At 41.6% G+C, this 26,262-nt stretch overlaps 1 protein-coding gene across 3 annotated transcripts in view; it reads left to right on the forward strand.

The window, feature by feature from the left end:
- Positions 1 to 26,262, forward strand: part of zbtb40 (zinc finger and BTB domain containing 40) — a 75,154-nt gene that overhangs the window by 12,402 nt on the left and 36,490 nt on the right. For all 3 annotated transcript variants that reach the window (XM_052039390.1, XM_052039392.1, XM_052039389.1), the window contains exons 5-7: positions 10,953 to 11,092; positions 11,192 to 11,384; positions 21,847 to 21,983. In XM_052039390.1, the coding sequence (XP_051895350.1) occupies positions 10,953 to 11,092; positions 11,192 to 11,384; positions 21,847 to 21,983 (470 nt within the window). The remainder of the gene's footprint in view (positions 1 to 10,952; positions 11,093 to 11,191; positions 11,385 to 21,846; positions 21,984 to 26,262) is intronic.

Here is a 26,262-nt window from a genome sequence, read left to right on the forward strand (position 1 = left end):
CTTGATTTTGCCCAACTTCATGTGTGATTTTAGATATGTATAGGGAGGAGAAATCTTTTGAAATTTTGCAATTAATAAAAGCATCCAAGTAAGGGACAAGTATTCTTCGAGTTGGGAATAGCTCACAAAACAAGCAATCTCAGAGAGGACAACTGAAGATAAAATTGAAGGGATTGGACGCTTGAGGTGCGGATATGAATCTGCAGGCAGTTAAGAGTGGTCGTGTGCTTGTGTGCCCCCATGTACGGACAGTGGAAGGTAGGTAGTGCTGAATGTGATGATTTTCCTTCACTTGATAATATTGACATTTTAAGTTACATTTTAGCAAACTAAAAGGCTAGATCTAATGGTACTGCAAATGGATGTAAAAGCATAGTGAACGCATTGAATAAATATTTGATTTTTATATTTCTGGTAGAAGGCTAGCATGCTGCCCATCCTAAGAAAATTAATAATGAGTCAGGAAGGAGGAAGGAGTGGTGCAGCTGGTAGAGCTCCTGCCGCTCAGCTCCAGTGACCCGGGTTCAATCCTGACCTCTGGTGCTCACTGTGTGGAACTCCCTGTGACTGTGTGTGTTTCCCCCGGGTGCCCAAACACATGCTGGTGGGTAGGTTAATTGGCCCCTTTAAATTACGCCAGGTTTGAAGGTGAGTGGCGGAATCTGAGAGGAGCTGATGGCAGTGAGGGGAGATGGAAGTGGGGTTAGTGTAGGAGTTGTGTGAATGGGAGCTTGACGGTTAGCACAGATGTTGCGGGTGAAGGGCCTGATGACTCTCCGAAACTGTAAGAAACAAATGGCATTAAAGAACAACATCCCAGAAGGTTTCCATTCCCTGGTTTTAAAAGATGTAGCTGAGAACATATAGTCCTCTAAAATAAAGTGCTGGAAAACTCTGGCAGGTCACATCTGTGGAGAAAGAAACAGGGTTAACATTCATAGGTCAATAAACCAAAGTTATCTTGATTTGAGAGCTATTCTCTTAGATTGGAAAATTGTCCACGTTACCTCTTTTTTTTAAAAAGAGTGAGTACCAGGGAATTGTAGCCTTAATACATTGTGAGAAATTTATTTGATCAGTAACTAAGGATGGAGTGACTGAATATTTTTAAAATTTTCTAACCAGCTGATTAAAAAGAGGTAGGTTATGCCCGGCAAACCTGATAAAACTCAGTGAAGTAGGACACTTGGGAATGTCTTTGAAATTTATATAAATCGACTTCCTGAAGGAATTTAGTAATGATCCTTAAAATACTGTAGATTAAATTGAAGCTCAGGATTGCAGGAAAAGTATTCACCTGGCTAGGAAATTGGCTGAGTGGCAGTTTGGACGTAATGAACAGGATACAAGTACTGGTGCTGTGCAACAATATATTTCTGGGGTGGGGGTTGGTTTGCAACTATTTGCTGCATTTGATGTTGGATTGAGAATTAGTCTCTAAGGGTTGGCACGGTGATGCAGTGCTGAATTACAGGATTGAATGCTGAGAATTCAGAGATCTGGCATAATTCTGTATTCACCTACATTGCCCTTACCTGTGCGCATGTTTCTTAAATCATGCAGGAAGTGCTCCATTTGAATAGGTTCACATGAATGAAAGTCAACATCCTCACATCGACATTTTTATGAGCTTTCTCAGGGCTTTCTAATGTCCGTCCAGAAATATATATTGCTGTGAAGCTGCAGTAGCTGCCTTTCCTTGGACATTGAATAGGTAGAATCGAACGATACAACTTTAAAGTGCTTTGTCAGCTCTCTTGAAGCAGCTATTCAATCAGTTCCATGTTCTGAATAGCCCTATAATTTGTTCCTATTTAGTCAGCTCTCTTTTGAAAGTTATTATTGAACCTTTTTTTTTCCATTATTTCAGTGAGTGCTTTCCAAATTACAGTAAGTTGCTGAGAAAAGAAACCTGCCTATCATCCTGTGACCTCTGCCTGCTCATCCTCTGGCTTGTCTTACTGGTTTCTTCTCATCCACTCTTAATAAACACTACTTAATTTTGAACACCTCTATTTCTTTCTTTGACTTTTCTGAGGGGAATAATCACAGGTTCCGTAGTCTCTACATAATTTAAATCCCTAATCCGTGATACTCTTCTGATAAAACCAGACTTCAAGGATTTGACATTCTTCCAAAAGTGTGTCTTCTGGAATTGACTGCGATACTCCGAGATTTTACCAATATTTTATAATTGCTTTTGCTGTTTTCTTCTGTAATACAAGCTTCCATTTGTTAAGCCAACAATTCTTTTCAGTTTTTTTTAAATGCTTTATTGATTCTTATGGATTTATATACAATTGGAATATAATAGCACTCAGGCTAATAAAGCAAGTGGAACTGCATCAGATTACTTCAAGGACTTTTGGTGTATCCTTCTTTTCTTTGGCTTTCTCAGACCTAAACTCTAGAATTACCTTTAAACCTCTCGATTTCTTCCCTCCTTTCAGACATTAAATAAAATCTACCTCTTTTGGTCACCCGAACTAAGATTACAATGCTACTTATTGTCTAATTTTGTTTCTGTGATGACCCTTGGGGCATTTTGTAAGGTTAAGTTAATTGTACAATAATAAAATTAGTCCCAGCAGTTGGAATGTTAGGAAAGTGTGAAGATAGATAAGAGTGAGATCATTTGATGCCTTTACACTACTCGTGATAAATGCTTGTCCTCTTATTATCCTCCTACAAACTGACACACCGCAGCTTTGCTTCATTGAGTTACTAGTTCAAACCTTTAATTTTGCGAATATGTGGACTTGCTGTCCATAAACATGCTTGCAGTTGTCATGATTTTGGACCATTCTTTTCCAGTCAACATTGAATGTTCCTGTGTAATTACAGTGAGAGTTTCTGATGTACAGGGAGGTTCCATTTTTACAGACGTCGATAAGTTGATTTTGTCCATAAGTTGGAAACTACACAAAAATCATTCAATGTGGTAACCACAGTATTGTAATGAATGGCATCAAAAGCACAGGACTGATCAGAAAGAACAATTATGAAAAGTGGAGAGAGAAAGAGAGGAAACTAGTTCTGCTGTTCGGAGGAACAAAGGCATGAATGTACATCAGACTTCTGAATTTAATGATGATATGGGAATTTGTTTGTATGTATGGGTGTCCATGATTCAGGCGTTCATAACCCCAGGGCAATCTGTAAAGAGGTCTGTGTGAAAATGTAGTTGCAGATTTTGGCCAGTAGATGGCTGTACTGTTCTAACTTTATTCTGTACCATGTGGGACATTGACTAATATTATCTGGTTTCTAACTAAGTGATTGTAAAAGGAAAGTAATAGTTCTTGTGATCTGAGAAATGTTCCCATTTTGTAATGTGAATCAATGTCTTGGATCTTCCTCTTAGAAGGTGGCACTTCACAGGACAGGAGAACAGGACTCCTTAGGGAAGGCATAAGTCCTGAATTTCTGATCAGCATTTTTGGGACATTGCAATTGGGCTCTTCATTTAGACCTTACATTTTGGCTGTGAAATCATTAGATCAGAGAAAATTAATGACACAGAAGGACACCATTTGTTCCATTACATCTGTGCTGGTAGAATAAGATCTTCCTAGCCTAATTCCACCTTCCAGCAGTAGCCCTGTAGGTACTGGCTTTCGAGTGCACATCCCAATACTGTATAACTGTGGTGAGGATTTCTGCCTTTACTACCCTTTCAAGGATTGAATTCCAGACTTTGTCATCCTCTGGGTGATAAACGTATTACTGTCTTCACAGAAAAAGACTGAAGTGAACCAAGGGAGGCAAGAATTTAATGAACATAGGAACTAAAGTAAATTTATATTAATAAGAAAATAGTGCTGGAGAAATTAATGATAGTGAAGGCTTGTATATCCTCAGGGCCTGATATTTTGCATCCCAGAGTATTAAAGGAGGAAGCCATGGAAATATTGGATGAATTCGTTATCTTTTTCCAGAATTCTATAGATTGTGAAGTTGTTCCTGCAAATTGAGTGTCACAGATATATCCCACTATGCAAAAAAAGAGGAGGAAGAAGGAATAGGAAACTGCAGATTGATTATCGATTAGTAGTCGGGAAAATGCTAAAGGCTGTTGATGAAGTTACTTAGATTTTCAGAAAGCCTTTGATAAAGTCACACTTAAAAGGTTAGTGTGCAAAATTAAAGACCATGGCATTGGGGGTAATGTATTTGCTTGGACTGAAAATTGGATTACGTACAGGGAACAGAGCGAGAAGAAACATCTCTCTATTGGACTGCCATGCAGTAATTAGCAGAGTACCACAGGGACCAATGTTTGGGTGCCAGCTATTCACAATATATATTAATGATTTAGTTGAGGGGACTAAATGTAATACTTCGACATTTTTTTGTTGACAAAGCTAAACTGGGAAGGAATATTAATTATGAGGAGGATGCAAAGGGGCTTCAAGGCGATTTGCACAAGTTGTGGGAATGGACAAAACATGGCAGATGCAGCGTAATGTGGATAAGTGTGAAGTTATCTATTGTATCAGAAGAACAATGGTGCCATATTTTCTTTAAATGGCGTTAGATTGTGAAGAGGTGGGAGTTCTTGTACATCAGTCACTGAAAGCAAATGTGCGTGGGTAGCAGGCAGTGAAATGACAAGTGGTATGTGGTCTTCCATAGCCAGAGGACTTGTGTACAGGAGCAAGTATGTCTGCTACACTTATACGAGGTCTTGGTGAATGCACACTTGGAGTATTGTGCGCAGGTTTGATCTCCCTACCTAAGAAAATATACTTACCATAGAGTGTAGTGAAGGTTCATCTGACTAATTCCAGGGCTGGCAGGGCTGGATATCTCTCCATATGAGGAGAGATTACATCAATGTATTTGTATTCAACAGGTAGTATTTGCCGTGCTCCCTTCTGACTCGCTGGGACCCTGGTTCCCATGTCCCCTTTAAACTTGCCTAGGTCATGAGGAAATTTATTATAATACTGTGTAACATCTAAAAAGGTGAATGAAAATGTGTTGGGGTATTAGTGTGGTATAGCATCCATTAGTCCAGAAAATGTGCTAATCCAACACCAGCAAAGTCTTGAGCATACCAGATTATTGGAACTTTACTGTACCAGGCTTCCTGGAGGAAGTTTGCATCTGGAGACTGCTGAAAATTAAAAGTGGGCTTCAAGCAGGCCACTGCAAAACATCTGGGGCAATTTTGCAATTAGAGTGCAGTACATTTACCAGAAAATGTGGAAAATTGCCCAGGTACATATTGGTACCAACGACATAGGTAGGGAAAGGAATGAGGTCCTGAAAAGAGACTATAGAGGATTAGGAAGGAAGTTGAGAAGCAGGACCTCAAAGGTAGTAATTTCTGGATTACTGCCTGTGTTAAGCGACAGTGGGTATAGGAACAGAATGAGGAGGAAGTTAAATGTGTGGTTGAGGGATTGGAGTAAGGAGTAGTGACTCAGTTTTCTGGATCATTGGGGCCTCTTTTGGGGCAGGTATGACCTGTTCAAAGAGGACGGGTTGCACTTGAATCCCAGGGGGACCAACATACTGGCGGGGAGGTTTGCTAAGGCTACTGGGGAGAGCTTAAACTAGAATTGTTGGGGGGTGGGATCCGTGCTGGAGAGACTGGGGAAGAGGTGTTTGGCTCTCAAATAGAGGAAGCTAGGACTAAGTACCATAGGCAGCTGATAGAGAAGGGAAGTATTCAGACAGGCTTGAGATGTGTCTAACGCAAGGAGTGTTGTGAACAAGGCGGATAAGCTTAGAGCTTGGATCGATGCTTGGAGCTATGATGTGGTGGCCATTACGGAGACTTGGATGGCTCCGGGGCTGGAATGGTTGATTCAAGTGCCAGGTTTTAGATGTTTCAGGAAGGACAGGGAGGGAGACAAGAGAGGTGGGGGAGTGGCACTGTTGATCAGAGATAGTGTCACTGCTGCAGAAAAGGTGGACATTGTGGAGGGATTGTCTGCGGAGTCTCTGTGGGTGGAGGTTAGGAACAGGAAGGGGTCAATAACTTTACTGGGTGTTTTTTGTAGGCCGCCTAATAGTGACAGGGTTATTGAGGAGCAGATAGGGAAGTAGATCCTAGAAAGGTGTGAGAATAACAGAGTTGTTGTGATGGGGGATTTTAATTTCCCAAACATCGATTGGCATCTCCAGACAGTGAGGGGTTTAGATGGGATGGAGTTTGTTAGGTGTGTTCAGGAAGGGTTCTTGACACAGTATGTAGATAGACCTACAAGAGGAGAGGCTGTGCTTGATTTGATATTGGGAAATGAACCTGGTCAGGTGTCAGATCTCTCAGTTGGTGAACATTTTGGTGATAGTGATCATAATTCTATGTCCTTTATGTTAGCACTGGAGAGAGATAGGAACAGACAGACTAGAAAGGCATTTACTTGGAGTAAAGGGAATTATGAGGATCTCAGGCAGGAAATTGGAAGATTAGATTGGGAACAGATGTCCTCAGGGAAAAGTACGGAAGATATGTGGCAAATATTCAGGGGATATTTGTGTGGAGTTCTGCATAAACATGTTCCGATGAGACAGGGGAGTCATGATAGGATACAGGAACCATGGTGTACGAAGGCTATAATAAATCTAGTCAAAAGGAAAAGAAAAGCATACAAAAGGTACAGAGGGCTAGGTCATGTTAGAGATCTGGAGGAGTACAAGGCTAAAAGGAAGGAACTTAAGAAAGAGATTAGGAGAGCCAGAAGGGGACATGAGAAGGCCTTGGTGGGCAGGATTAAGGAAAACCCCAAGGCGTTCTACAAGTATGTGAAGAGTAAGAGGATGAAATGCGAAAGGATAGGGCCTATCAAGTGCAGCAGTGGGAAAGTGTGTATGGATCCGGAAGAAATAGCGGAGGTACTTAATGAATACTTTACATCAGTATTCACCATGGAAAAAGATCTGGGTGATTGTAGTGGGGACATGCAGGGGCCTGAAAAGCTTGAGCATGTAGATATTAGAAAAGAGGTGGTGCTGAAACTTTTGGAAAGCATCAAGTTAGATAAGTCGCTGGGACCGGATGAGATGTACCCCAGGTTGCTGTGGGAGGCGAGGGAGGAGATTGTGGAGCCTATGATGATGATCTTTGCGTTGTCGATGGAGACGGGAGAGGTTCCTGAAGATTGGAGGGTTGCGGATGTTGTTCCCTTATTCAAGAAGGGGAGTAGGGATAGCCCAGGAAATTATAGACCGGTGAGTCTTACCTCAGTGGTTGGTAAGCTGATGGAGAAGATCCTGAGAGGCAGGATTTATGAAAATTTGGAGAGGTATAAGATGATTAGGAATAGTCAGCATGGCTTTGTCAAGGGCAGGTCCTGCCTTACGAGCCTGATTGAATTTTTTGAGGATGTGACTAAACACATTGATGAAGGGAGAGCAGTAGATGTAGTGTATATGGATTTCAGCAAAGCGTTTGATAAGGTACCCCATGCGAGGCTTATGGAGAAGGTGAGGAGACATGGGATCCAAGGGGACATTGCAGTGTGGATCCAGAACTGGCTGGCCCACAGAAGGCAAAGAGTGGTTGTTGAACGGTCGTATTCTTAGTGGAGGTTGGTGACCAGTGGTATACCTCAGGGGTCTGTACTGGGACCCTTACTCTTTGTGATTTTTATAAACGACCTGGATGAGGAAGTGGAGGGGTGGGTTAGTAAGTTTGCTGATGACATGAAGGTTGGAGGTGTTGTGGATAGTTTGGAGGGCTGTCAGAGGTTACAGAGGGACATAGATAGGATGCAAAGTTGGGCTGAGAAGTGGCAGATGCAGTTCAACCCAGATAAGTGTGAAGTGGTTCATTTTGGTAGGTCAAATATGTTGGCGGAATATAGTCTTAATGGTAGGACTCTTGGCAGTGTGGAAGATCAGAGGGATCTTGGGGTCCGAGTCCATAGGACGCTCAAAGTGCCTGCGCAGGTTGACTCTGTGATTAAGAAGACATATGGTATATTGTCCTTCATCAATCGGGGAATTGAATTTAGGAGCCGGGAGGTATTGTTGCTGCTATATAGGTCCCTGGTCAGACCCCACTTGGAGTACTGTGCTCAGTTCTGATCGCCTCACTACAGGAAAGATGTGGAAGCCATAGAGAGGGTGCAGAGGAGATTTACAAGGATGCTGCCTGGAATGCGGAGCATGCCTTATGAAAGCAGGTTGAGGGAACTCGGCCTTTTCTCCTTGAAGAGACGGAAGACGAGGGGGGACCTGATAGAGCTGTATAAGATGATGAGAGGTATTGATCGGGTAGATAGTCAGAGGCTTTTCCCCAGGTCTAAAATGGTGGCCACAAGAGGGCATAGGTTTAAGGTGCTGGGAAGTAGATATAGAGGAGATGTCAGGGGTAAGTTTTTTACTCAGAGAGTGGTGAGTGTGTGGAATGGGCTGCCGGAAACAGTGATGGAGGCGGATATGATGGGGTCTTTCAAGAGACTGTTAGATAGGTACATGGAGCTGAGTAAAATAGAGGGCTATGGGTAAGCCTAGTAATTTCTAGGGTAGGGACATGTTCGGCGCAGCTTTGTGGGCCAAAGGGCCTGAATTGTGCTGTAGTTTTTCTATGTTTCTATGTTTTCTAATGTCTTGTTCAGAAAAATCCATTCTGGCTGATTACTGTCCAATCAGTCTACTTGCAGTTAGTGGCAATATCAGTGCTATTAAGTTGCCCTTACCAATAACCCATTCACTGATGTCCAGTTGGGGTTTTGCCAGAATTATGGTTCCTGGCCTCATCACTGTTGTGGTCCAAACATGGACCAAGGAGCTGAATTCCAGAGGTGAGAGTGAGTGCCCTAGACATGAGACAGCATTTGATTGAATTTGGCATCAAGGTGCACTGGTAAAATTTGAATTCAATGGGTATCAAAGTCATACATTGCACGGAGGAAGATGGTTATGGTTGTCAGAGGCCAATAACTCCAGCCACGGGGTGTCACTGTTGGAGTTTTGGCATATTGTCCTCAGAACAATCATCTTGAAATGCTTCATCATTGACATTCCCTCTATCATAAGGTTGGAAACGGAGACATTTGGAGTATTCAATTCCATTTGGAATTCCTTGATGAATAAAGCACCCAGTGCCTGTGTGTAGCAAAACCTAGACAACATTCGGGCGTGGGCTGGTAAGTGGCAGGTAACGTTTTCACCAAAATATCTAAAGCAGTGACCATTACCAACAAGATACAGTTTAATCACCAACCCTTGACATTCAATGGTATTTTCTTCCTGAGATCCCATCATCAATAACCTGAAGATTCACAGTAAGTGATGACGTAATACCCCAAAGCGTAAGGCACAAGTGAGATGGAATGCTCTCCAATTTGCCTCTTCCATTGTTGGATTGGCAGACAAATAATAACTATCAGGTGGCATATGCATTTACATATTGAAATCTAATGGAAAGGTTTTACTACCCTCAATGTCTTCTTTTATCTGTTGTATTTCAAGTGGGCAAGTAGTTTCCAGTTGCTCTGTTACACAAAGCTTGTGAAGATTTGAAAAATTCTGTGAATTAAATGGAAAGTATTATAACTTCATATTTGATTTATCTGTGTTATTTGATAAAAGCTATAGTTTTAACAATACATTTTATTAAGCTGTTTATCCTGTCTTTACAAAATTTAGCTGTGCCTTAATAATTGTATTGAGATGTTAGACCTTTACTTTGCATGAGTGTACCCTGTGTGCTTGAAATGACTGTTTATGTAATAGATGAAGATAAATGAAATTGCGTTTTTATATTGGTTTGTGTCCACAAGGTATCTCAAAGTGTTTTATAGCTAGTAAAGTACTTCTGAAGTATATTCATGGTTGTAATGTCGGAAATGTGACAGCCAATTTTATGCATGGAAAGATAATATGATAATGACCAAATAATCTGTTTAAAGATGTTACATTAGTGATAAATATTAGCTGTGACATTGTCGGTAACTCCCCTGCACTTTTACAAAATAGTGTCATGGGACCTTTTATATCCACATGAGACCAGCTTTGGGCCTCTGCTTCATGTCTTATTCAATAGCTAGTGCCTCCCACAGTGTAGCACTGCCTCATAATTATACCGTGTGTCGGCATAGACTTTGTGTTAAATTCTCTGAAGTATGATGTTCCAGAACTGTCTAACTGCAAGGCAAGGGTCTTAACTCCAACAATATGTATACAGCCCTACATTAACAGAAGGGACCAAGAAGGGACAGAAGGGTATGCTCCTCACCTTTCAGAGGCACATTATGAATGTACATACTAGAAGTGGGGTCAGGCCACTTGGCTCCTCAAGCTTGCTGTGCCATTAAATGGTCACAGTCGGTCTGATTGTAACCTCCACTTTTGCATTCTTTCCTATCTTCTTCCCCCTTGCTATCTACCTCTGTTACACAGTACCTCCACAGCTCTGATTGTAGACACTGGCTGACCACACAATGTTTAGTTCCATTCACAACTTATTAGCAATGAAATTCACATGATTTTAGCGCATCTGTAAATTGTGTGGGTCGGCCGATAAACGTATCATGCAGATGTGAACAATGAGTGTAATTTCAAAATGAGTTATTCTTAGACCAGGTCCAAATTTTTATTTTCCAGTGGCTGAGACAGACATTTACAGAGGCTTTCCAAGTTGGCAGAATGAGAGAGAAAGCAAAGGAATTCATATTATACTTGATTATCATGAAAGCCTAATCTTTTACTCAATGCATTCAGTAGTAGTGATAAAAGCAGAAAATATTGAAGGTCATCAGATCAGACAGCATCTGTGGATGGTGAAACAGTGTTAACATTTCAGTTCCCTTCAGTTTCAAAGGCTTTAATGGTAACTCTGCTTCTTTCTCCACAGATGCTGCCTGAACTGATGAGGATTTTTAGCATTCTGTTTTTATTTCAGATTTCTAGTAATTTTCTCTTGGGATACTTTCATTGATCTTGTCTAATTTTGTATGAAATTGCTTTACTCATTGACTGTTTCCACTGTTTAGGTCGTATTGACACTGAAGATTTTTTGCTCAACCTTTACTTACACAAAGAAGAGGTCCTGGAAAGTGTGACAGACTTGAGCCCTTTATTGGCCTGTCTTGAATCTGCTGAAGAAACCATTTTCAGTGAAGAGGAGAAAAAGGTAATTTTTCTAGCTTGCTTATTTACCCTTTGTCTTTTATTCTGAGATTTTCTTGTCACCAACAAGAAATCTAGTCATGATTAATGTGTCAATATTTAGGTGATTGCTGAGTGCTGCCAGGGAGACTCGGCCAGAGATGCCATGGCTAAGCTATTGAGGAAAATAATTGAAGAGAGGCAGTTGAGTGCTGAGACTGCACTAAATCTTCTTCGAAAGATGAAAGAGGTTTACCCTGTTCTACAGTCGTTACTAAGGACTCTCACAGCAGAACCAGGAATAACTACAAAGTCAGGTTAGTTGTGTAAGTTCCCTCCTTGACTCTCTGGCTCACTCATCTATTTCCACTAACACTCGCTCCCTTTTTCACAGCGCTTTGCCATACGAACTCAGGAGATGCAATGTCTATCCCTTTTAACTTTTTCCTTCCCATCATCCAGGGACCCAGACACTTCCACGTGAAGCAGCAATTAACTTATACTTCTTCTAATTTAGTGTGCTGCGCTTGGTGCTCTGCATTGAACAAACCAAATGCAGGTTGGGCGACCGCTTTGCAGAACACTGGAGGGATGACCCTGAGCTTTCAGTTGCCCATTATTTTAACTCTTCATCCCACTCCAACTTTAATTCTTCTATATTTGGTCACGCTCTGATGAAGCCCAACGTAAGCTTGAGGAACAGCATCCCATCTTCTTACGGGCCTCAAGGTTCAACATTGAATTCAACAATTTCAGAGCACGTTTGTATCAGAACTGGCCAGTTTTGATGAAACCTGTACCATTAATTTGTTTTTTCTCTCTTGACCAGATGCTGTCTGATTGCAGAGTATTTGCAGCATTCCCTTTTATTTCAGTTTTCCAGCACCTTCATGTTCCAGTATTTTTTTTCCTCTTTCTCCTCTAGTCTCATTCATGCCCATCTATCCACATCCCTTCCAGACAGATCATCTGCAGTCGAGAAGCCCCCACCCACACTCTGCAGGCACTCTGCAGCCTCCACTTCGCCCACTGTTCCATGCCGACCTTTTTGCCCACCTACACCAGTTCCATTTGCCTGCAGCTATGACAGTCTTCTCTCATATAGGCTGTCATGGTCTCCACCCTATCATAGGCATTCCATTCATTTTCTTCCTTGCATCTTAAAACATGTTTGAATTCTAACTTCTAATTTTATAAAAGGTTATATACCTTTGATGTTAACTTTCTTTCCCTCTTCATAGATACTGCCTGATCTGCTGAGTATTCCCAGCATTTTCTGTTTTTATTATGTCGATAAAGATGTTTTATTTGGTTTCTGGGCATGCTGTAAATTTATTTTGAGACTGGGCAGGTGAAAATACTTCCTGAGACAGAGTGGCTCAAACCCATCCACGAGAGTGGTCAGGGACACAAAAGCCCAAAGGCGCTAACCCATTGAAATGTCACCTACCACCTCACCGGCCTACACATCCAAAATATTCTCCACAACTTCTGCCATCTCCAACAGGATCCCACCACCAGGCTCATCTTCCCTTCCCCTCCCCTCTCCACTTTCCGCAGGGATCGCTCTCCATGATTCCCGTGTCCCTCCCTACCAATCCCCCTCCAGGCACTTATCCCTGCAACCACGCTAGGTGTTACACCTGCCCCTGCACCACCTCCCTCGCCACCATCTAGGGCCATAAAGTTCGAATTCAGAATTTGGAGGTGCAGAGGGACGTGGGATTCCTGGTGCAGGATTCCCTAAAGGTCAACTTGCAGGTTGAGTTGGTAGTAAGGAAGGCAAATGCAATGTTAGCATTCTTTTCAGGAGGACTAGAATATAGAAGCAAGGATGTAATGCTGAGGCTTTATAAGGCATTGGTCAGACCACATTTGGAGTATTGTGAGCGGTTTTGGGCCCCATACCTAAGAAAGGATGTGCTGGCGTTGGAGAGAATCCAGAGGAGGTTTACAAGAATGATTCTGGGAATGAAAGGGTTAACGTGTAAGGAGCATTTGATGGCTCTGGGCCTGTACTTGCTGGAGTTTAGAAGGACCCCTCGTCTAAATCTCATTGGGGGACCTCATCGAAACCTACCGAATATTGAAAGGCCTGGATAGAGTGGATGTGGAGAGGATGTTTCCAGTAGTGGGAGGGTCTAGGACCGGAGGGCACAGCCTCAGAATAGAAGGATGTTCCTTTAGAACAGAGATGAGGGGGAATTTCTTTAGCCAGAGGGTGGTGAATCTGTGGAATTTATTGCCACAGACGGCTGTGGAGGCCAAGTCATTGGGTATGTTTAAGGCAGAGGTTGATAGGTTCTTGAATAGTAAGGGTGTCAAAGGTTACAGGGAGAAGGCAGGAGAATGGGGTTGAGACGGAAAAATAAATCAGCCATAATTGAATGGCGGAGCAGACTCGATGGGCCGAATGACCTAATTCTGCTCCTATGTCTTAGGTGAGGCAGTCATCGACATGTGAATCCATCAGTGTTAGTTATTGCATCCATTGCAACTGATGTGGCCTCCTGTACATCGGTGAAACCCGACGCAGATTGGGGGACCTGGGATCTCCCGGTGGCCAGCCATTTTAATTCAACTTCCCATTCCCACATTGACATGTCTGTCCACAGCCTCCTCCACTACCGAGCTGAGGCAAGCTGCAGAGTAGAGGAACATGAGACCTATAGATTGGTAGTCTCCAACCTGATGACCTCCAACCTAAACATCGAATTCTCTTAACTTCTGGTAACCACTCCCCTCTGTCACTTCCCCTCTTTTTTTTCCTCTCCTGATCCAACAGGCCCCCGTCACCCTATCTCTTTCCCCTCTCCCACTGTCTATCTGCCCATCACCCACACACTCCCCACCTCCTTCCCTTTATTCCATGGTCCACTGTCTTCTCCTATAAGATTCCATCATCTACAGCCCTTTGTCACTTCCACCTATCACCTCCCAGCTTCTTGCATCATTCCCACTCTCCTCCCTCCTCATTTGCCTATCACCCCCCCCCCTCACCTGGATCCACCTATCACCTGCCAGCTCTTGCTCCACCCCTTCCCCCACCATTTTATACCAGCTATCTCCCCTCTTTCTTTCCAGTCATGATAAAGGGTCTCAACCCAAAACGTTGACTGTTTATTTCCTTCCATAAACAGTTGACGTTCTGGATTGAGACCCTTTATCAGGGTGACCTGTTGAGTTCCTCCAGCTCCTTTGTGTGTTGCTCCAGATTTCCAGCATCTGCAGTCTCTGGTGTCTCCACATTATTATCTTATGTGAATGGATGCTTGTGCCCGCATCATTATGAAGAATGTGAGGCATATCTTATTACTGCACAACTTCATCAATGTTCAGATGAAGTTTATACATAAGTTAAGAAATTGGAGCAGACATAAGCCGTATGCCTCTTGAGCCTGTGCCACCATTTAATAAGATCACGGCTGATCTGGTCTTGGCATTACTTCTACTTTCTTGCCTAATCCCGATTACCTGCAAAGTCTAAAAATCTATCTTGTCCTTGATTATCAGCCTTAGTAATGTGGCCGACACAATTGTCTGGGGTAGAATTCCAAAGATTCACGGCTCCTTGGAGATCAGAAATTCCTCCTCCATTTGTACTCCATTCCCCATGCAGTGGAGGCCAACGTCCCATTCGTCTTCCTAATTGCTATGTACCTGTTTGCTAAATGTGTTTCTTGTACAAGAGCACAATCTATTTACTTTTACATTCTCTGGGTATAATTAATTCCTGGCCAAATCAACAGCTGAAGCACATTAGTTTAAAACAAACTCTGCGCCGAGTCCAAATTTCTCATCCAATTACAGCTACTGTTATGTTCACAGAGAAATAACAAATAAGGCAATTACGGGGGCATGGCTTTGTATGGGGAAGAGAATATGGTTCTAAAGTAGATAGCTATGGATAAAATAAAAGCAGTGCAGATGAAGAAGAAAGTAGCTACAGGACCTTCTCTGTTAGATGCTGTCACTTCAGAAAGAGAGTGTCCTTTCCTTTATTCTTGCAAATGGAAAGCATGAAAGGGATTTAATATAAACAATGAAGTAATTCAGATGCGTAAAGGTGAATTGTGATGTTCATAATGAAAGTTAAAAATAACAAAACTTGTTAATACACAGGATAGTAAACTGAACTGAAAACTGCACAGGATGGGGGCTGATACAGGACCTTGACATTCTACAATAAGTAAAGGATGGTAGAGGGGATCGTAATTACAACACTTTCTTTATTCATTCAGTGGATGTAGGCTGAGCCGGAATTTACTTGCCCATCCCTAATGCACATGGGAAGATGGTAGTGAGCTGCCTTCTTGAACCTCTGCAGTCCATGACGTGTAGGTGCATCCACAATGCACTTAGGGAGAGAGTTCCAGGATTTTGACCTGGTGACAGTGAAGGAATGGCAATTTTCCAAGCTGTGTGGCTTTGAGGAGAGCTCCTTGTCCTTCCAGCTGGTAGACGTCATGGGTTTTGAAGGTGCTGTCTAAGGAGTCTTGATGAGTTGCGCAGTCTATCCTGTAGATGGTATGGTACTGCCACTGTGCATCGCTGGTACAGTGAGTGAATGGTTATTGAAGCTGCACTCATCCAGGCAAGTGGAGAGTATTCCATCAAACTCCTAACTTGAGTCTTGGAGATGGTGGGCAGCTTTGAGGAATTAGGAGGTGAGTTACTCTTCCCAGGATTCCTAACCTCTGACCTGCTCTTGTAGCCACGTTTTATATATGGCTACTCCAGTTCACTTTCTGGTCTGTGATAATCGCCAAGATATTGATAGTGGGGGATTCAGTAATGCCAAGGCTACTGTATGTCAGGAAGTGATGGCTGGATTTTCACAAGACAAGATCACAAGACAAAGGAGCAGAAGTAGGCCATTTGGCCCATCGAGTCTGCTCCATAAGCTATACTAATACTATTCGTATATAGCCCCAATTTCTGGCCTTATCCCCCTATCCCTTGATACCTTGACTAATTAGATACCTATCTATCTCCTCCTTAAACACCCCCAATGATCAGGCCTCCACAGCTGTATGTGGCAAAGAATTCCATAATTTCACTACCCTCTGGCTAAAGAAATTTCTCCTCATTTCTGTTTTAAACCAGTACCCTCCAATTCTAAGACTGTGCCCTCTAGTCCTGGATTCACCCACCAGGGGAAACAGCTTAACCACATCTACTCTGGCCAGTCCTTTCAACATTCTAAATGTTTCTATGAGGTCCCCTCTCATTCTTCTGTACTCCAATGAATACAGTCCAAGAGCTGACAAAAGCTCATCATAAGTAAGCCCTTTCATTCCAGGAATCATCCTTGTAAATCTCTTCTGAAGCTTCTGCAACATCAGTACATCCTTCCTAAGATAAGGGGCCCAAAACTGCACTCAGTATTCCAAATGAGGTCTCACCAGTGCCCCATAGAGCCTCATCAACACTTCCTTACTTTTATACCTCTTGAGATGAATGCCAACATAGCATTCGCTTTCCTTACCGCCGATCCGACCTGGTGGTTAACCTTTAAGGTATCCTGCACGAGTACCCCCAAGTCCCTTTGTACTTCTGTACTTTGAATTTTCTCCCCATCTAGATAATAATCTGCCTGTTTATTTTTTCCAAAGCGTACAACGGCACATTTCTCAACATTGAATCTCATCTGCCGTTTCTTTGCCCATTCTCCTAAACTATCTAAGTCTCTCTGCAATCTTCCTATTTCTTCAATACTCCCTACCCCTCCACCTATCTTGGTGTTGTCTGCAAACTTAACCACAAAACCATTTACTCCATCATCCAAATCATTAATGTACAAAGTAAAAAGAAGTGGTCCCAACACCGACCCCTGCGGAACACCACTAGTAACCGGTAGCCAACCAGAACAAGATCCTTTTATTCCCACCCTTTGCTTCCTGCCCACCAGCCAATGCTCCACCCATTCCAATATCCTACCTGTAATCCCATGAGCTCTCATCTTATTATTCAGCCTCTTGTGCGGCACCTTGTCAAAGGCCTTTTGAAAGTCTAAATACACAACATCCACTGCCTCTCCCTTATCCACCCTACCTGAGATTTCCTCAAAAAACTCTCCTGTTCGATATTGTCATTGCCTAGTACTTGTTACTTGCCACCCATCAGCCCAGGGCTGGATATTGTCCAGGTCTTGCTGCATTTGGATGTGGACTGCTTCATTATCTGAGAAGTTACGAATGGTGCTGAACATCGTGCAATCATCAGCGAACATCTCTGCTTCTGACCTTGTGATTGAAGAAAAATATGCTATGTTTAAGTTTAGGGTTAAGATTACTGTTGGAAAAATGCAAGTAGAACAAAGATTCTCAATTTTTAAGTAATTTTGACTGGAAAGGGAGCCAAAAAAAAAGGATACGTTGACTTATTCTGTCCTCAGCATGTCCCAAAGCACTTTTCAAGCAATGGATAACTGTTGACATTTAGTTATTACTGTAGGTGAAATACGTATCTGCTTCTGAAATTTCAGGGATAGATCCCAGGAACAAGAAGTGAAGGAATAAATGGATAAACTTTTTTGTGATACAAAAACAGAATGTTGGTAGCAGTCAGCAGGTCAAGCAACATTGGAAAGAAGTGGAATCAGTATTTCAGGTCATGGATCCTCCTTTGTGACATTGGCAGAGGCACCAGGAAAATGCTGCTGCCCTTTGAATAAAGGCATGTGATATTTTCATATCTAGATGACAAGGGGGTCATTTAATGTCTTGTTTGAAACCAGGGAGGAATATAAAGTAAAAAAAAATAACTTTAATGAAGAGCATTACAGGGGATGTAAAGCATCCATGGAAAACAAAACTTAAGTGAGCAACAAGTGAAGAAGTTTCCTTGGGTATAAATCAGTCAAACTCTGACTGGAGTGTGAATGGAATAAGGTTGCTGAAATTAAGAAACTGAATAGGCAAACCAGAATAGAAAACCAAATTAAGATGACTGGAGCTGTGAAACAACCTGCAAGAGTTGAACTATATGCAGAGAAAATGAGGACGAAGCATAGGACTCTGGAACGATTGCAAGGATGACTTGTATTGATTTACCAAGGCTAATGCAAAGCATGGACTTCTGTCCGAATAGACATGCAGCTTTCAAATGAAGGCATTAGTGTGGTGGGAATTACTATTAAAGAACTGAACGCATAATTCAAGGGACTAAAACCAAAGCCTGAATCGATATTTTAAGAAAATGTAATGAAATCACCGCAATCTATTCAATGCCCATGTGGCACCACTGGAATTAATAATAGTTCATGACAATTGAAAAATGGCAAAGTTAATTTTTAGAAGAAGTGCAAAGGTAACCCTGGACACAAAGTTGGTGAGCCTGACCACTGCAGAAGGACGAGAAATAACAGCTAAATTCAAATAAGAGAGAGTCACTGTTTAAATGGGAAGGAAGTTGTGTCTGACAAATCTTTTGGGGGGTGTGTGTGGTTGGGGGGGGTGATAGGGATGGTGGGGGAGCGGTAGGGATGGGGGGGGGGGGACCTGCATTTGGTGGATTTGAATAATTTTTGCCAAAACTTCACACAATTTTGCAAAGACTTGTTTACAAGGTTGGGAAGCTCAGGGCAAGGAATGCTTCTGACAGATCAGATATTTGCTGAATCTGAGTTATTGAAAGGTGTATTGAGACAGCATTGACAGCACTGCATCACAGAACAAAGCACAAGTAGATGTTTCTCAATAATATGTGAAAGATGAGGAAGTTTCCGAACAGCATTTTGAATCCTTTGCAGAATAAAAAGTGTTAGACAGTGAAATTGCAGTGTTTAATTTATCTTCCTCTACAAATTGATGTGACCAAGTAAGTGGGAAATCATTTTGATGTTATATGTATTAAGCTTCAGAGCAGAATATAGGAGAGAAATCTATGGTGTTACTGGATTGTTCATTGCAAAATCGTAACTGTGTGGCAGCAGTAAGTAAAATAGGATTTGGAGGTGCGTAATCAGAGATGGTGTTGTGTATGTCATATAAATGGTGATTATAATCTGTACAAATAATATCAGTTCCAAATGTAAAGAGCAATGATACTGACTGGCAAAATGAGAGTTCAAGAAGGAATCAAAATGGCAAAGATATGTCTGTGGTTGTGATGATGATGTTTGATAAAATAATAGTGGGGACACAAAATGAAGCTCTGAATATAGAGGGTACATCGATGGTTTAAGTCTAACTCCTTCACACATGATGCAGGAATAATGAAACCAAAGATCCAGAATATCAGTATGGTGTCAACAAACTTGAGGGAACCATATAGTTATTTCATCATTGAGGTGTTTCAGTGACAGTTCATTCTGTATACCTTGAGACCAATTTGACAGTGGTTTCTTCTGCTCCTGTACATTTCCTATCTCAACTGTTTTCCCATCAATGTGTTCTAACTTTCAATGTGTTATGCAGGTAAAATTTCATACTGAATGAGTAGAAGCTGTTGGATCTTCAAAGGAGTAAAGTCTTGCCATTAAACTGTGGTTGTGAAAGTTGTAAAGGCTGCAAATTTGATCATTTATCTAGCATCGTGGTTCATCCTGATGAACAATAATACATAGATTTACAATAATTATACAGTTTGCTTCAGGGAGATTGTCACCTTATATTTGCTGATACTGTAACATTTCACAACTCTATGGTATTCTATGTAAATTAATAGATTATTATGGTTGTGACACTTCCATGCATAGCCAAGTCAACAGTGTATGGTTTTTGTGAAGACTGGAGAGGATTCAAAGGAAATGTACTGTCGGTGAGAAGTTATATCACTGCAACATTATAGAGGTATACAAAATATTAAGAGGAATAGATAGACAGCCAGCGCCTCTTTCCCAGGGCACCAATGCTCAACACGAGGGCATGGCTTTAAAGTAATGGGTGGGAAGTTCAAGGAAGGTTTTTTACCCAGAGAGTGGTTGGGGCATGGAATGCGCTGCCTGGGGTGGTGGTGGAGGCAGGTACATTGATCACATTCAAGAGATTGCTAAATAAACATATGGAGGAATTTAAAAAAGAGGGATATGTGGGAGGAAGGGGTTAGACAGGTTTAAAGGTCAGCACAACATTGTGGGCCGAAGGGCCTGTATTGTGCTGTACTGTTCTATGAAATCCTAAAATTTAAATTAGTATTTTTAACTTACTCCTTAGATTGCCCTTTATATATCTTAAATCTTTGTTAATAACATGTAAACAGCTGCGTTCAAATTACGCACAGAGAAATCTCCTGTATTCTAACTTGAATTGTCAATTGACCCAGTCTAGCAAAACCCTGATCCTGAAATTCTCACTGTATTCAAATTTCTCCATGGTCTCTACACTCCCTGCCTCTGAAGGCTCCCCCTGCCAAAGTCTCTGTGAGATTTCCGCACTCTTCCCTTTCCTGGCTTCCCATGTGTCCTTAAATTTCACTTCTCCACCATTTGCAGTCTGCCTGGAATTCCCATTAAACATTTCTGCATCTCTGCACCTCTACCTCTCTATCGTCTCTTGAATGAGTCCTTAAAACTGTTTGTTTGACCAAGCTTTTGTTTATTTGCCTGACTATCTCCTGTGTCAGGTGTTACATCGAGTGAAACCTTTGGGATGTTTAAGTATGTTAAAAGCATTAAATAAGTATAAAAGCTTATTATCTCTATTTTCTCATTTGAACCCTTAAAACCCACCTGTATACTAAATATTTGACAACTTTTCAGTGCCAATCTTTCCAAGTGTGGCTAGAAATTCCTGTCCACTTCTATGAAGCACCATGGGATATTTTTCTAAAGTCTTAAAGTGGGCAGGTGGGTTAGCAAGTTTGCAGATGACACAAAGATCAGTGATGTTGTGGATAGTGTGGAGGGCTGTCAAAGCTTACGGAGGGATATTGATAGGATGCAGAGCTGGGCTGATAAGTGGCAGATGGAGTTCAATCCAGAGAAGTGTGAGGTGGTACACTTTGGAAGGACAAACTCCAAGGCGGAATACAAGGTAAATGGCAGGATTCTGGGCAGTGTGGAGGAGCAGAGGGATCTGGGGGTTCATATCCACAGATCACTGAAAGTTGCCACACAGGTGGACAGGGTAGTTAAGAAAGCTTATGGGATGTTAGCTTTCATAAATCGTGGGATAGAGTTTAAGAGCCGCGAAGTAATGATACAGCTTTACAAAACTCTGGTTAGACCACACAGAGTACTATGTCTGGTTCTGGTCGCCTCATCATAGGAAGGATGTGGAGGCGTTGGAGAGGGTGCAGAGGAGATTTACCAGGATACTGCCTGAATTAGAGAGTATGGATTATGAGGAGAGACTAAAGGAGCTAGGGCTTTACTCATTGGAGAGAAGAGGAATAGATAGAGTGGACAGCCTGCGCCTCTTTCCCAGGGCACCAATGCTCAATACAAGAGAGCATGGCTTTAAGGTAATGGGGGGGAGTTCAAGGGAGACGTCAGAGGGAGGTTTTTCACCCAGAGAGTGGTTGGTGCATTGGAATGTGCTGCCTGGGGTGGTGGTGGAGGCTGTTCAAGTTCAAGGGATTATTAGATAAGCATATGGAGGAATTTAAAATAGAGGGATTTGTGGGAAGAAGGGGTTAGATAGCCTTAGGAGTGGTTTGATGGTCAGCACAACATGGTGGGCCCAAGGGCCTGTATTGTACTGTATTGTTCTATGGTTCTACTATATCAATGAAGGTTATTGTCTAGCCCCTGCTTCATCGCATTGTTAAATGGGTTATTGATAAATGAAATGAAGAATGTTTCTGGTTGCTAACATTATTTAAACTCCTCGTCAGAAGTGAAGAACCTAGAAGATTGTGCGTTTGACTTGCTCAGACGATATCAAGAGAACATTGTTGATGCAGTGATTGAGCTACAAACCCTACGCAATGTCTTGTCTGTTTCTGAGGATATATCTGATGATGATAAACAGGTATGAAATAAATTTATTTTTATATGATTAAATATAACCTGTATCTTAAAAGTTTTATATTCTTGATGTATTGGCAGGTATACTTCTGCTAATTTTACCACACAGTTACACTGGGGTGAATAGTCCTGAAGAGTCCTGACCCGAAACATTGACCACCTACTTTTCTCCACGGATGCTGCCTGGCCTGCTGAGTTCCTCCAACGTCATCATGTTTTTCATCTAGATTCTAGCATCTGCAGTCCTTTGTTTCTCCTGAATAGATCTAATGTTGACTCACTGACTGTGGCTGCTGCCTTTCCCACCTGCCTGGTCTGGTAGTGGTGGGCGCCCAGTGGTGATGTACTTGGGAGGCCCTACACCTGAAGACTTTTGACAGGAGGATGGAGACTCCTTCCTCTCAAAGCTAGTTTTTCAATGTCTGTTTTTCCTCCTAATCTCCAGGTGTAGAATCCCCACGTAAATGAATGGAGATTGTGAGCTGACATATGGGGAAATCCTAGAGCACTTTTTGTAGTAAACTCCAGGTACAGACATTTATTGCTCAGCTCATGTTGGATTTATAACAGGACCTTATAAGTCTGGGACTTATTCACGTGGCAGCGGCTAAATGTTGGCGGTTCTAACCTCTGCCAGCGTGATTTGGTCCAATAACATCTGAGGGAAATACTGATGAGTAACCCTTCAAATGGATTTATGAGAACAGCAGGGACCCACTTGAGCTTATTTAGCCTTTCAAAGACATAATGCCTGATGGGTGATCTAACTTCATATATTCCCATTTCACTACATCCATTAGTCTATTTGATTATGTATGACTACTAGGAAAAATGTAAATCCAGCAGTTGGCGTAGCATTAATTTGTGCTTGTACAAGAGGGGTCCAATTTTCTGCTTCACTTTGAGTGTATGAATATTTACCAACCATCACTCCTGAAAGACCTGGCTTTAATTTTCAGGCCTCCTAGCTGTAGTTTCCTTAAACTATACATTTTGCTTGACTATTAACAGCTGGTAAGTTGCTTTGGGGAAAGCTATCCAGAAAATATACAAATTTAGCATCCCAGGCAATCTCGACATAATATTTGGGAATAGATTAGGGGCAGCACAGCGCCTCAGCTCCAGCAGGGCTGGGTTCAGTTCTCACCTCGAGTGCTATCCATTCTCTTTATGACCATGTGGATTGGTAGGTTACCTGTAAATTGCCTCTGGTGTGCAGGCGAGTGGTAGAATCTGGGGGGAGTTGATGGGAATAAGGGTGCTTGATGATTAGTGCTGACTTGGAAGGACAGAGAGTCTGTTTCCGTGCCCTGCAGGACTCGGAGATTGTTCACCTGTCAGAAAATGATTACTTTGTGTAATTGGATAATTGATTCTTGGACTAATTGACTGGATTCTTGAAAGTATATTTTCAGGCAAAGAAATGCTTTGAATTGTGATTGGGCATCAAGAGCAAGCAATGGGAGTTGACTTAAGAAAGCTTAATTATTAGAAAGCTTAATATATTAAGGGACTATCAATATGATATTATATCAGATAACAGGCAGGGACAATGATCCAATATTCTGGGGTCCTCTGTCCCCTGCTGCAAGTAAGGCAGCTAATTGGGACAGCATTCAGCCATTGTAACTTTTCATTAGAAGCTCTTTAAGCGCTATCATTGTTTGAAGTTATTTAATTCGCAATTGTGCTTCTTATTTACAGTTTCAGATAAAGTAGACAAATACCTAATTTGTCTCTGTTTAGGTACGGGCTCATGATTGATTGATCATGGCATGGAAATGTACAATCAATTTTGGCCTTTTGGGTCTTTTATTTAGATTTACAGTCTAAATCAGTTTAATCCTGTTGTATATCTCTAGTTTTGCCCCCTTTTGAATTTTTTGCTGCTTTGCATTACATTGTGCATTCGCTGAGATTGATGAATACTCTGCTATGTCTTACCTTTTGGTGTGTCTCAGAAAGCCTTGTGTCTGGTGTAAGTATGGTACTTGAATGCTCCAAGGCGTTCTGTGGGAGGGAGCTTGAGTTCAATTTGCCAGTGGAAACTTTCACTTCAAGCACTTCTACATTATTTTTGGGGGGAAATTTGCATAACACTGCAATTACTTGTTGGAAGGGAAAGGTTTAAATCTATTCAAACTAATTTTGCTTCACAAAGCAAAGGCAGTACTATGAATATAGCAATAAATAATACTGTATTTGGTCCAGATTAACAGCTGGTTCCAGTGTTCATCTGGTCTGATGTTTAGACTGTTAAAATTGTGCAGTGTTCTGAACAGGTTAGGAAGACCTTAACTTTATCTGGCACTAGATTCGTGTGCTTGGAGGTGATGGAGAAAATGGTTTGTAATTTATCTGGTGTAATGGAATATTGGGAACTGCATACATCTTGTTGGGAAAATATGGAGTATTGTGGCATAATAGTAGTTTTGTAACTGAGCTAGTAATCCTGAAGCCTAATAATCTGGAAACGTGACTTTGAATTCCATTATGACAACTGGATAATTTAAATTCTTTTATATATTGAACAAAAATTAAAATTATTGGTATCAGTAATGGTGATCGTGGAATTACTGGGTTATAATGATGGTTCAATGATATCTCTCAGCTAGTCTGGCCTATGTGCAACTCCAGATCTCTGGTAGTATGGTTGGTTCTTAACTAGCCCCTGAAACAGCCTAGCAAAGCACCTCATCATAGGTTCTTCTGGATGAGCAAGAAGTGCTGGCCTTTCCACGTCTACCTGTGTCTCAGAATCTGGAGTCGTCAATGTAAAATGTCTTCATTCAATCAATCTCAGTACAAGTGTATGTGCAGGAATGATTAGATGGAAGAATCTCCCTGAAAGTCAAAATGCATTGGGGTTTATTCCTTTAGATACAACAATAATACATTGCAGGTGATTGACAGCCCATCTGATGTGGTGATAATCATTCTTGGTGAGTCTAACTGGGTAAGGGACTAGCTAGGTAGGGAGCCATCTGGGATATCCCAGCAGAAGTTTTGGGCAAAGTGCATTTGTGTTTCAATGGTGCTCAATACCTTGACTTTAAAATATGCTGCTCCTATCGCCTGGCCCGTTCATCTGTTTTTGTCCCCTTATCGTGATTTCATCTTGGGTTGGATTTTCAATGTCTCTCAAGGGATTGATTGGAATTCAGTCAACAGGTCTTTGTCTCAGTTGTCCTGACATGGCTTGGCTTGTTATGTTCCCTTTACATTTGACCATGCATCCCAAATCCCTTATGGTCATGACATCTTTGCTTTGCCCCAGTATCAGTATTGAGCAACTATATATACATTGTATCAAGAGACTTCCTATTTTAAAGCTTCTGCTTGTTTTTAGCTTAAAAGTCATTTAGTTGTAAATATACAGATAAAAGATCATTCTATGTTGTTGATCTTCGCATCTATGTGCAGCTCAACATTTGCAAATACTGTAATGTGTTTTCTGTAAGTGATTTTATAAGAATATAAGAGAGAGAATTAGGAGTAGGTCATACAGCCCTCGTACCTGTTCTGCCTTCAGTCAGATTTCAGCTGATTTTCATCTCAGTGCCAACATTGCTGCACCAACCCCATGTCCCTTGATTCTCTTACTATCCAAAAATCTGTCAGTATTTGTCTTTAATATACCAGGGACTAATTTTCTATAGACCCCTCAGATAGTGAATTCCAAAGACTTGTTGGGTGAAGACATTTCTTTTCATCTCGAATGGCTGATCTCTTATTTTCAGACTGACCCCTTTGTTCTAGGCAGACCAGCAAGGGGAAACTTCACCCCTGATCTTCCCTATCAAACCCTCTTAGAATTTTGTTTGTTTCAATGAGATTACCTCTCGTGAAAGAGAATAAAAGCCAGTCCACTTAATATTCCCCATGGGACAAATCCCCATTCCAGGAATCAATCTGGTGAACTGGTATTTAGAACTCATATTATTGTTCCATGTTTTCAGTCAAAGTTCTGGTATTACTTAAAAAGAAATTGAACCACTTATGCAACAAAACTTGTGTTGTGTTACTGTTAGTTCAATTTTAGTAGAAGCATGCAGTTTCAGTTGTATTGTTATTAATAGATTAATTTTCATTAAAGTCCTCGGTGGATTCTCCATGAGTGAAATACAGCTGGTGAGCAGCAGCAGTAAAATTGACAGGTTTTTTTCTCATCATTAACTGCGAGGCAAGTAGTTCCTTCAGTGCAGTGCCAACTTTTTTGTTGCTTTGGTTGCTATGGTATGATACAAAGCAGCCAATCAAAATGCAACATGTTTACTTGTAAG

Source organism: Pristis pectinata, chromosome 26, assembly GCF_009764475.1.
Source record: "Pristis pectinata isolate sPriPec2 chromosome 26, sPriPec2.1.pri, whole genome shotgun sequence".
Taxonomy (NCBI): Eukaryota; Metazoa; Chordata; class Chondrichthyes; order Rhinopristiformes; family Pristidae; genus Pristis; species Pristis pectinata.